This window comes from Leptinotarsa decemlineata, unplaced genomic scaffold, assembly GCF_025532065.1.
Source record: "Leptinotarsa decemlineata unplaced genomic scaffold, Ldec_3_MD MMD2_P_RNA_scaffold_4, whole genome shotgun sequence".
Classification (NCBI taxonomy): domain Eukaryota; kingdom Metazoa; phylum Arthropoda; class Insecta; order Coleoptera; family Chrysomelidae; genus Leptinotarsa; species Leptinotarsa decemlineata.
In genome coordinates this window covers 938,653-951,358 of record NW_027412531.1, presented here as the reverse complement: position 1 = coordinate 951,358, position 12,706 = coordinate 938,653, and the positions used below count along the sequence as shown (strand labels likewise).

Here is a 12,706-nt window from a genome sequence, read left to right as displayed (position 1 = left end):
TTACATCCGAAACAAACACTATATGATTGTAATGAAAATTGAAATGAAGTAATTTATGTACAGAAAAAAATAATGGCGCGATAAATGTTCGAATTGGAGTCCTTCCATTTCGAGACATTTTTGAACTCGGTTTTTCATATTATCCATTGCCCTTAATAAACTTATTTGCTGCATTGTTGCGAAATCATTCAAAATCGTCAATCTCGAATCTTCAACATTCTCTATCTCTCTGCCAGCATAAATCCTATTTTTCAATGTCCCCCATAGAAAATAGTTCAAAACAGTAAAATCTGGTGATCTTGCAGACCATCCTATTGTCCCATTATTTGTCTCGAAATGGAAGGACTCCAATTCAAACATTTATTGTGCCAATAATTTTTTTGTGTATATAAATTACTTCATTTCAATTTTCATTACAATAACAGTGTTCGTTTTGGATATTGTTATTGCTATCATTTCTCTTTCTGCTCATCAAACACATATAATATACTTTTGTTGTAGATAGGTTTCAGATAATCATAAAAGGTTTTTTTATTCGGAGTTCATTGTAGAAAACGCTCGGAGCACTGGAAATATGATAAAATATGAGTAAGTACCTAAAAATGAAAAAAAAATCTCGAAAAACTCTACGGTACACATGCAGGGAGTTATTTTCAAAAAGCGAACAAAAAAATTCAATTTCAACACCCCATATCTCCGAAACGAAGCATTTTCGGACACAAGTTCATATTGACCTTTTTCCTTAAAATTGTCTCTGAAATACGTCACTTGAATATTTTAGCGTACTTATGTTACACCCTATATGCTGCGTTTATGGACCACTTAGCGATACACAATATATGGCACTATTCTTTCCACTTGCAAACACCATTGACTTTCTGCAAATCAATCATCCCAGTGTCGGAATTTCCATATTCGGTGACTTCAATGTCCACAATATCGAAGACTCAAATCAAATTTTCTAATATCAACGACGAACAAGGTCGGTAAGCTGAGGATTTTGCGATAAGCAGCGGACTTACTCAGTTTATAGATGAGCCAACCAGGATTCCTGACCGTGATGGAGAATATGCTAGTCTTCTGGATCTTCACCTAAAAACCAATCCAGAAATTTACACATTCACCGTAAGGTCACCATTGCGATCTTCTGATCACAAACTCATTTCAGTGTTGACTGAATTACCGAAGAATGTTGGGGAACAATCTAAGCCGCGCAAAGTTTGGCATTACATATCTGCTGAGTGGGAGGATGTTCAAGACCATTTCCGAAATTTCCTCTGTCTAGATGTTTGTTTCAGCTCTGAAGATTCATCAACTTGTGCTTCTGAAGTCACGGAAATTATTATATCATCGATTGATGCATATCCTTTTTCGATGAAACGACCTTTTAACGGCAAAACTTGGTTCATGAAAAATTGGATTAATGAAAGCAAAGAACTTCAGAATCAGAGAAATAGGGATAACCTGTGATCACCAAGTGATTATTTTCAAGAGGAGGAATAAACTGTTTAATCTCTTGTCATTCAATATCTCAAAAAATAGCATCATCACCCTCAAGTGCTCCACACTAGATATCTACCTGGGTACTCAAATAATAGAAAACAAAATATCAGCAAAATTTATGGGTTCACAAATTGATAAAAATTTGGATTTTGAAGGTCACATAAATCACCTATGCAAAAAAATTTCATCAGGATGCTTTGCAGTCAGAGTATCAGCAAATGAATTGGGCACTAATATGGCTAAAAATTTGTACTTTGCTCTCATCGAATGAACCAATCTTGGAATATTCTGCTAGAAGTCCATAACTCTTCTTGCCATCCAGGTGTTCAGTGTTTGTTTGGCAAAGCCCAAAGCGATGCCAATGACAGGTTCTGGTCCAATGTAGCCGCTTGCAGCACCCTCCTTTGCAAGAGGGTCAGCAGCTTCATTGCTTTCCAGGCCAGTATGGCCAGGAATCCAGACCAGAAACAGTCTATTTAGTCTTCCTATCGAGGAGAGTCTTTTTTGGCAGTTTGCTATCAATTTAGACGTTGCTCGGTAGAAGCCAAGAGCTTCCAATGCCGCTTAACTGTCCCAAAATATTTTTATTGACTTGACACAATTTAATAGCGTAAATTTCCGCTTCAAATACAGTCGCATAAGTTCCTAGGCAGGTAAATAACTCTGTCCTGGGTCTGCGACTGAAAATACCTTCACCAGAATCGGTAGGTGCTTGAATCCATCTGTGAACCAACAACTATCTGTTCTCAATATTTCCTTCTCCCGCAGGATCCAGTGTATCTCGAGCAGAACCGAGAAAATGAATAATGAAGGCAAAGGCAATATGCGTAATTGTGCAAAAAGGGGCTGGCAGTGATCACGAAAACTCACATTGGCAAGTATCCTGATTGCTTTTTTTTGAAGTCGGAAAATATCTACAGCACTAGAGGCGTTCCCCCAGAGTACAGTCCCATAAGTAATGACAGAGTGAAATAATGAAAAATATACATTTTTGAGTGTTGGAAAACTTGTAATTGGCTTCAGTTGATGGAGCAAAAAAATTGAGCTGGCCAATTTACCTCGTAGGTCATCCGTATGATTTTGCCAAGATAATTTAATATCTATGTTTATGCCTAACAATTTCACACTGTTATCACTCGACATAGTGCTAGACAAACAAAAGGTGAGATTCAGTTTTAGTTTATTTAATGAAAACCACGTTTCAGCACTTGAGAGTGAAATTTTTACGGACTGTTGCAAATCCGGCAAGGTGTCACCTGAAAAGATGAGCGTAGTATCGTCAGCAAATAAAACTGACTTATAGGGATGTAAAAAATTAGGTAGATCATTGATGTAAATGATGAACAATAGATGGCCGAGGACTGAGCCCTGGGGCACTCTATGTTTGATAGGTTTATAATTAGATGTACAGCTGTTATATGTGACAGCTTGTAAACGATTTGTTAAATATGAGGCAATGAGCGATAAAGCTACACCTCTTATTCCATAGAACTGCAGCTTATCCAGAAGAATAGAGTGTGAGATGCAATCAAACGCCTTAGATAGGTCGCAGAGTGTGATGGCGGTTATCTTGCGGTTATCCATGAACCAACTCGATCTTATTACTAGTTTTCGAGATACAGGGTGTCAAAGTTGGTAGGTGACCATTTCTTCAGAATAATTTTGCTTTCAGGAAAACATCACAAATAAGGCTGTTTTGCGCAACAAATATTGTTTGCACATAAAGCGATACTTTCAGACTGGTTTTTAATGAAAAATATTGTTTTTACAGGGTGAATGCAGCATTATTCAAAATGAAATTCTCAATCAACCCTATGAAGTGAAGATATTTCCAAACCAAATATCACACTGATATGCTAATCGTTTATATATCTCAAAATTGATTATTTCAACATTTCCTCAGGGTGAGTCAAGAAGTAACAGTTTTTCTGGTGACATTTTTCAATTCTTTTTATACTTTGAGCTTAAGGAAAGCCTAATCACGAATCAGTCAACACGCTTCCTGAACGAAATTGATTTACTGTATGAGACAAACACTAGGTGATCACAAAAATTGTAATTGTGAAACTGAGATTTTTTTATAACTCATCCTGTAATTGATTCGTTGAATTTTTGATATGATGAAGTTCAAATCAAGCTGATCAAAAGTATACATGGGCCCAACCTTGAAGAATGGACAATTTTTCTCTATAAGGTGTTGAAAATTTACGGATAATTTTCAATGATCAATGTTGAAATAATGACGAAAACCAGACACCATTATTGAACCATATGAACTTTCAAACATTACCAATTGAAAAATGTGGTATCAGAGAGAATGTTTTGTTAAAGGATATTAAAGAACGTGATATATTTTAATTTTATGCGGATATTTCAATTAAAAACTATTCCGAAGAGTATTGAAAAAAAATTGAAAATACTAGCATAAAATATACGTATGAAACCATTTTAATACCAAAGAAAATATCACCACGAATATTTGAAAGAAAACTAGAGTGGATAACACTGAAAACACAAAACGAATGAAATAAGCAGAGTAGACCTGACAAGGAGATCTATTGTTGGATCTAAACTGTTAAAATATGACAGAAAACTATAGTCCGTTCATAATTTGTTGATAGCTCACTGCAAGTTTGACCCTCATTAGAGAACTGAAATACAGAGAGGACAGCTAATATGATATAATAACAAAAACCAAACTAAAACTGGCAGTTTAAGATGTTTTCGACTAACCCACCTTGTATCTGAAGAAATACAATACAGCTATAAAACTTTTAATCCGATTATGTAGGTATTTTGAGTGGAAATGAGTGACCAGTGTCGTAGAGTATATGATTAAAACATTAGTTACTTTAAATAAATAAATATATTAATATTCTTAAACTGTAGGTACTGTAAACTGTATTTTTATTTTTAAAAAATTTCTTTATTTTATTCAAAAATAATAAGTTACTTGCAATTTGTAAAAGATACATTTATTTAATTAATACCTATTTTTAAATGATATAAACTACGATTACTTACAAAACTATTCAAATTCAAAATGAACAGGATCATCTTCGGAATCCGAGTCGTCTTGCAGGTTAATCATTAGCGGTTGTGTCTCTACAGTCGCATCAATTATATTGTCAAGATCCCACATTTTTTGTTCTTCTTCTATTGCATGTCTTACTGCATCTCGCCAATTTTGTTCTGTAATATGTTGTAAAGACTCATATAACAATTCACGTACAGCTTGTATTTTATATGATGTATTTTTTCTAGCCACATAGCTTTTCATTTGTGCCCAAATGAGTTCAATTGGATTTAATTCGCAGTGGTAGGGTGGAAGGCTAAGGACTGTGATGTTTCGTCTTTCCGCCATTTTGTCAGCTACGTATTTCTTGAACTAAGATTTGTGTTGTTGGGCAATTTTTAAAAGTTCTGCTTTAACCATTCCATCTTCGTAAGGCAGGGACTTATTCCGCAGCCAGTCAATGATATCCTGTTTCTTCCACGCAGTCGTTGAAAGTCTTCCAACTAGTCGTGAATGATAAGGTGCATTTTCTAAATACTATAATTGAGTTTGGTGGTATATGTTCAATCATCTGCTCAAAATACTCTTCGAAAACATCAGCTGTCATCTCCTCGTGATAGTCTTTTGTGCTTTTGGATTCAAATTCCAACAAACCATGCTTAGCAAATCCTTTTTCACTGCCAATGTGAGAAACTATTAATCTACTGCCTTCACCAGAGGGTGGGGAAATACCAGTAGACCAACCTTCCATAAAGGCTTGCCTGGAGCTTGATATATTTTTATCTGTCCAAATTTTTGTGAGAGTATGACCTGCGTTTACCCACGTTTCGTCCTGATAGTAAATTGGCCTTCCTTCAGCCCGAAATTCTCGTATAGATCTTAGATACTTTCTTCTCCAACATATTATCTCTTCCCGGTCAATCAAAAGTGATTTTCGGTCTGATTTCTCCCTCCGGAAATTTAATTCTTTTAAAACTTGCCACAATTTGGTTCGTCCGACATGAGGCAAATCCGGGTCGTCTCTAACTTCTTGTAAAATTTTGTTTAAGTTGGGTATTTCTTTTTTGTAAAAAACTTCGTGAATTTTCCTTCGAATACCATTTTTGGCAAATTCATCAATTTCAATAGGTTTTCTCTTTAAGTATTCGTTTGTATTTGGGTTAGCTATACCTTTTTTTTTCTTTATATATATAACCTATATATTGTTAACTCCCCTACGCCCGTCATGTTGGCACAACTCTTGATTATGTTCTGAACAGTGTTTGTGGGATTCTGACAAACCAGAGCATCGTGAACGTTCAAAACAATAGTCTTCTCTCTTGGTGAATAGACAGACTTACTGACTGTACGCAACAGTACCGGTGTAAAACTTGATGATGTTGATGATGATGACGAAGCCATCGCAAGCAATCAAACAAAACAAGCAGGAACGAAAGGTACGTATATGTTTGTAGGAATATGAAAAAAAGTTACTCACGCACTGCACAAAATTCGCAAAATAAATATTAGAGACGTTAATTACTGCCGTAGACGCCGAAACACCAACGAGCCGTAAAAAATGTACTAAACCAAAAATTATTTTCGTTCTTAACAACTTCACCCTTTCAAGGCAAGTTTCGAATATAAACTGAAGCTTTATATTTAATGAATAAACACCTCAGGAACCTCCGCCTGTGATTTTACGAGTTTTACGACCGTTTTATGACTTGGGCCCTCATTTTGTGCTATCGACAAATTATGAACGGACTATAGATATTAATGAGCTCCGGCAAGTTGTAATGACGAACCTACTAGAATCACACGTACGTCCTCTACAATTATCGACTATATTTGTTCAAATTTTGCTGAATATAAATCCACATCAGTTATTCCTGCGGGCTTATCTGATCTTGAAGCAATTCATTTCGAATTCTCACTAGATAGAGAGAAAAACAATATGAAATTTAGAGAAGGTAAAATCTTTATCGAACATAATTATCACAAATTCAGACTAAAATGTGAACAAACTGATTGGAATCATATAACAACTGCTTCAGATCCTATTACCATTTTTCAAGAAATCTTAGCAAACAATTTCAACGAATGCTTTCCATTACGAAAACTGAAAATAAAGAATAAAAAGCCTTGGATCTCAACGGGTTTAAAAATTTCTGCTAATAATCTGAGATGCTTGCGTACAATAAAAAAATTTACATCGAATTTAGGTTTTATGCAGTATTTCAATAGATATAGAAAAATCTACCGAAGCTTGATCAAAATATCAAGAAATTATTACCACTCAAAAAGAATTGAATCATCACAAAATAAACCTAGAGAGAAATGAGCAATCATTAACGGATTGCGGTGTAACGGAAGACTATATTCAACAGCAGTTATCAACATTGATCCGAATTCTTTGAAAATATTTACTGCTCTATTATCGAACAAATAACAACGATAGAAGCTCTATTTGTACCATCTGAGGTAATTAAAAAATCTTTTGTGAGGTAATTAACAAATCTTTTGTCACAGGAGTATTTCCCTGAGGGTTGAAGATATCAGTTGTTTTACCTCTCTATATAAGGACAGTAAATATTCAAACACCGACCATTCAAGCGGCAAAAGCTATCGTAGATTTTCTACCTATATTTTCAGGAGATACTTGTCAATTAAAAAGCTTCATTAGAACATTTGTAACTGCGGTTACACAAATGACAATAATTTGAATGATTATACATTTAATGCAATTTGCTGAAAATCAAGAGATGACGTTTTTAATTTCCTAATGTGTAGACCTGACCTGACGGAGAACTAGAATTGATATACAAACACTAACTCGTAATTTTCTCCATCTAACGATTAACAGAAATAAAAATATATTAGACTTCCATGAAAGGATAAAACAAATGAGAACGCGACTTGAAATTAAAATTACTTCAGATTTATCAGTTCCCGAACTTCGTGAAGCTTTGTTGATTAAACAAGCAGAAGGGAATAATCTTGATGTCTCAATAGCGAATTCAGACGACAAACTTAGACTTTCACTCGATATTAGAAACCCTCAAAACTCAGCACAAGCTAGTGGAGTTGTTTGTAGGTACTTTCATAACGAACAAAGAATAAATTCGTTACAAAGTGAAAATATAAACAGATCACGAACAAATAATCACACAAACAGAGACACATTCATGAATAAAAATAACAATTTCAGCCAATCTTATCAACATTTTCATAAAGGACCAAACAATATACATAATGTAGATCAACAACACCTAAGACATACACGAAATTCTTATGAACCTTGAAATATTAGACAAACTTTCCCTAGTGAACCAATAAATATTCAATTGCGACAAATCCCAAATCCTACGTTGATACCATACCAATGCCCAAGTTTTCGGTAATGCTAGAAACGTATTTGACCCTAAAAATTCTCCTAAACCTACAAATAAATCTACACATATGTCAAGTACCTCTCGTATACCCACTACACATAATCCTCGACAAAATAACTATTTCCAACTAAGAGAAAAACCAAATTTCATATCAGAAGAATAATATAATACTGAATCACTTCCTAGACAAAACACATTCGACAGAGACATACAAAATGATGATATAAGCTTTGATGACCACTCACAATATACTTTTGAAGAAATTCAGTATTTTCACATAAGCGAAGACCCATCAATAACATTATAGATCTGAACAATCTCATTCCTGATTCTTTGCCATTTATTCAAATAAAAAAACCCCTAATGAAACTTGTAATTGATACGGGTTGCCAGCCCTCTCTTTTGAGACCCTATGTCGCAGAATAATATTTTCCTGAAATCATCACTCAACATAATAATATACACCTATTGTTTCTTTTGCAGGCACACGTAAATCACAATTTAAAGCAAAAATACAAAGTTTCCCCGATTTTTTTCCGATTAAATTCCCTTACAATTTGTACTATTTGATTTTCATCTTTATTTTAATGGAATTATAGGTTTAAGAGATTTACGACAAATTAAATTAAACCTCAACTTACACAATAAAATTATTTTTAACAATCAAATAAAAATTCCTCTACATTACAGAGAAGATTTCAACACGCAGACATTAGAAATACCGCCTTGTTCCTCTATTATGAAAAGAATGAAAACAAATCTTCCTGACATGGAACTAATTATTCCAAAACTAATAAAAAATAATGGATCTCTAATTATCCGAGAAAGCTAATTCAAGTAAGAGACGGTTTAACCACAATAGAAATCATAAACACGGAATGAATTCACTTTGAACGATTTGAAAACGGATCACTTAAATTAGGAAGAGAAGCGATCATTAGAAAAAGTAATCAAATGTTATAAAAATATATTTCATAAATCTGATAATAAATTATCTTTCATCAAGAAAGTACAACATGAAATTAAGACAAACGACGAAATCCCAGTTCACACGAAATCGTATAGGTATCTCTACATCCATAAACTTGAAGTAGAAAAGCAGATTAATAAAATGTTAGAAGATAGAATTATCAGACCATCTCAATCGCCGTGGAGCTCACCGATTCGGATCATGCCAAAGAAAATCGACGCAAGCGGAAAACAGCAATGGAGGGTGGTAGTAGATTACAGAAAAGTCAACAAAAAAAACTATTGAAGACAGATACCCCATCCCAAATATAACAGGCATCCTCGACAAGCTTGGCAGGAGCCAATACTTCACCACATTGGATTTGGCATCTGGATTTCACCAAATCGAAATACACCCAGATTCCATCCCGAAAACAGCATTCAATGAAGAATGCCTTTTGGTCTGAAGAACGCTCCAGCTACATTCCAACGTGCTATGGACAATATACTGAGATTTACTACAAAATAAAAATTGCCTTGTCTACATGGACGACATAATAATTTTCTCCACTTCATTACAAAAACAAATTAGTAACTTACACTTAGTATCTCAACGATTACAAGAACCTGGACTACAATTAGATAAATCGGTATTTTTATGCCAAACCCTAGAGTTTTTAGATCGCGTAATTACTCCGGAAGGAATTAAAACAAATCGAAAGGAAATATCTGCTATTCAAAAATTTTCACTTCCTAAAACAGCGAAAGAGATAAAATCATTTCTAGGACTCATCTGAGAACCGAAAGTTCATTAATAACTTCGCAAAAATAACAAAACGCCTAACTCAACGTTTGAAGAAGGGCAAACAAATTAAACAAACTTCAGAATTCATAGAAAGCTTCGAAAGTTGTAGACGGATTTTAATGAATGACCCGATTTTGCAACACCCAGACTTTTTTTTTTTTTATTCATCAATTCGCATCAACCGCTAGGGTTATTAGCGACGGATCAGTACATATTGAGAAATGTTGGTAATGTTTGGTACAAAAATATTGTTTTAAATACGTTGCAATAGATTAATATTGTTCATAAATGAAAACAGTTTCCTGAAGTTGCAATTTTCACCCAAAATATCTTCTATTGTCTCTGAAAACTGATGATTCACCCTCTCTTGATGGTACAGTGGGCACTCACACAATATGTGTTTCACGGTTAGAGTCGTATCACATAGGTAGCACACAGGTTCGTTGGAGCGAGTGATGAGATAGTCGTGAGTGATTCTAGTATGGCCTAATCTCAGTCGTGTAAGCACAACTTGATGTTTTCTGTTGTTCGGGATGGATTTGTAAGGGCAAATACTCTTCTTCACTTCATGTAGTTTGGAGTTGGAGGTGTCCCATTCAAATTGCCTTGATTTGTTTTGAAGGTGTTTTAAGAAGACCTTCATGTCTGACGGTATTATAGCTGGAAGAGCTGTGATTTCGCCTTCAGTAATCGCTCTCTTAGCTAACAAGTCAGCTCTCTCATTACCTATAATTCCACAATGTGAAGGGACCCATAAAAGTCTCAAGTTGATTCCGTTATTAGAGATTCTTCGGAGTTCATGTTTTATCGATATGAGGATCGGATGGCTGGGATAGAGTTCAGAAAGAGCGAATAAAGAGCTGAGGGAATCCGTGATAATAAGACATCGTTCAATATTTTCTTCATTTGCAAACTGCATAGCTCTCCATACCGCATAGAGTTCTCCCGTAAAGACTGTGGCTGTTTCTGGAAGTTTGAATAAAACTTGATGGTTGTCTGTGGTAAAAGCAGCTCCTGTCCCTTCTTCTGTTTTCGAAGCATCTGTATAAATGCAGGTGTATCCAGCATATGTCAAGAGATGGCGATGAAAAGTTTTCGATATTGTTTGGGTGTTTGTCTCAGATTTTTTCAGGAAAGTTAAGCTAGTGTCACACTCTGGAGGAGAAATGAGCCAGGGAGGAGAAGGGGGGTTTATTAGGTTCGTATTCGCTGGAATAGATATACCACTATCGGATAGATATCTGTTCACTCTTTCGTAGAGGGGTAAATCTGTTCTGGGGTTTCTCTGGAAAGTGTTTTTGAAACGGTTGGCTATAGTGTTGAAGTGAACAGGATTTGTTGGATTCGAGGCTACTGAGAAGGCATATTGAAGTGTAAGGTACTGTCTTCTGGAAGTTAAAGATGGTTCTCCAGCTAAGCACTGTAGACTGGTTATCGGGCTGGTACAAAAAGCTCCCAAAGCTATCCTTAGTGCATTGTTCTGTATCACGTCTAGATTTCTGAGCACTGTATTTTTAGCTGAGTTATAAACGATGGCACCGTAATCCAACCTGGACCGAATGAGGGTTTTGTAAATATTAAGTAATATTGTGGTGTCCGCTCCCCAATCTTTGGATGCAATTGTCTTCATGAGGTCGAGGCTTCTCTGACAGGATTTCTTCAGGTACATGATGTGAGATTTCCAGTTGAGTTTATTGTCGAATATCATGCCTAAAAACTTCATGTTGTCAACATATTCGATAGGGCTGTTGTGGAGAATAAAATCTTTTGGATTGTCCTGTTTTGTTTTTGAGAAAATCATGCATTTAGTTTTGCTGTGAGAGAGTTGTAGACCGGTTTCGAGTGACCATTGCTCCAAATTCCTCAAAGCTGTCTGAAGACCTGTGTTCATGGTTGTTTGGATTCGGCCTTTCGTATATATGACTAGGTCATCTGCGTATAGTCTTGCCTTGATTGGAGATTTGCATCTATCGAGTATGTTGTTGATTGCCACCAAAAATAAAGTGACGCTCAATGGGGACCCTTGTGGTATACCGTTTTCCTGGATTTTTGAGCTCGATAGGTGTCCATTGGCTCTCACCTGAAAGCTCCGTTCGTGAAGAAAGTTGGATACGAAACTCAAGATATTTCCTCTTATGGACCAGCTCCACAGGGTTTTAATGATATAATATCGCCAAACAGTATCGTAAGCCTTGGTTATATCGAAGAATATTGCGATGCACATCTGTTTATTGGCGAAAGCTTCATGAATGTAGGATTCCAAGTCCACAAGGTTGTCTACAGTAGATCTTTTTTTTTCTGAAACCGCTCTGTTCTGGTCTGATTAGTTGTTTCTGTTCTAAGGTCCACATTAATCTCGTATTCACTATTTTTTCCAGCAACTTACACATAGCACATGTGAGTGCAATAGGTCGGTAGGAGTCTGGCAGATTTTTTGGATTGCCACCTTTATGAATAGGGATAACTATACACTTACGCCATTTTGCTGGAAAAACCTTGGTGGTCCATATTTTATTATAGATATTCAATAGGAGCTCTTTGGCGTTGTTTGGGAGATTTTTCACGAACATTATTGGGATGTTATCAGGGCCTGGTGAGGAATTTTTGGTGTTGTTGAGGGACTCGTCTAGTTCATGCATGGATATTGGAGCATTTAATGGGGTATCTTGGTCCTCGTCAAGTGGAACGGGTTCCGCTTCACAAGTGAGTTTTCTTCGTATGAATTCTGGTGCATAGTTACTGTTCTGGGAATGATGTTGGTAAGATGTTGCCAATGTTTCAACTATGTCTGCAGAAGATATCATGGATTTATTGTTATACACCAAGTTGTTTATTGTGTTGCAGCAATACTTTCCTGATATTCTCTTTACTTTATTCCAAATAACGCTAACTGGTGTCGATGTGTTGATGCTTGATACGTATTTCATCCAAGATTCCCGTTTGCTTTTTTTAATAATGTATCGTGTTCTTGCTCTCAGCCTTTTATATTCAATCAGGTTTTCGTTATTTTTATCTCTTTTAAGCTTATTGAATGCTCGCTTTGACTCTTTGAGAGCTTTC

The 12,706-nt window shown here is 35.6% G+C and overlaps 1 protein-coding gene across 1 annotated transcript in view; it reads right to left on the bottom strand.

Annotated features, from left to right (window-relative positions):
- Positions 1-11,537, bottom strand: part of bma (SCY1-like protein bma) — a 115,634-nt gene extending 104,097 nt beyond the window's left edge. The window contains exon 1 of the mRNA XM_074186595.1: positions 10,008-11,537. Within this exon, the coding sequence (XP_074042696.1) occupies positions 10,008-11,537 (1,530 nt within the window). The remainder of the gene's footprint in view (positions 1-10,007) is intronic.
- Between the last annotated feature and the right edge of the window lie 1,169 nt (positions 11,538-12,706).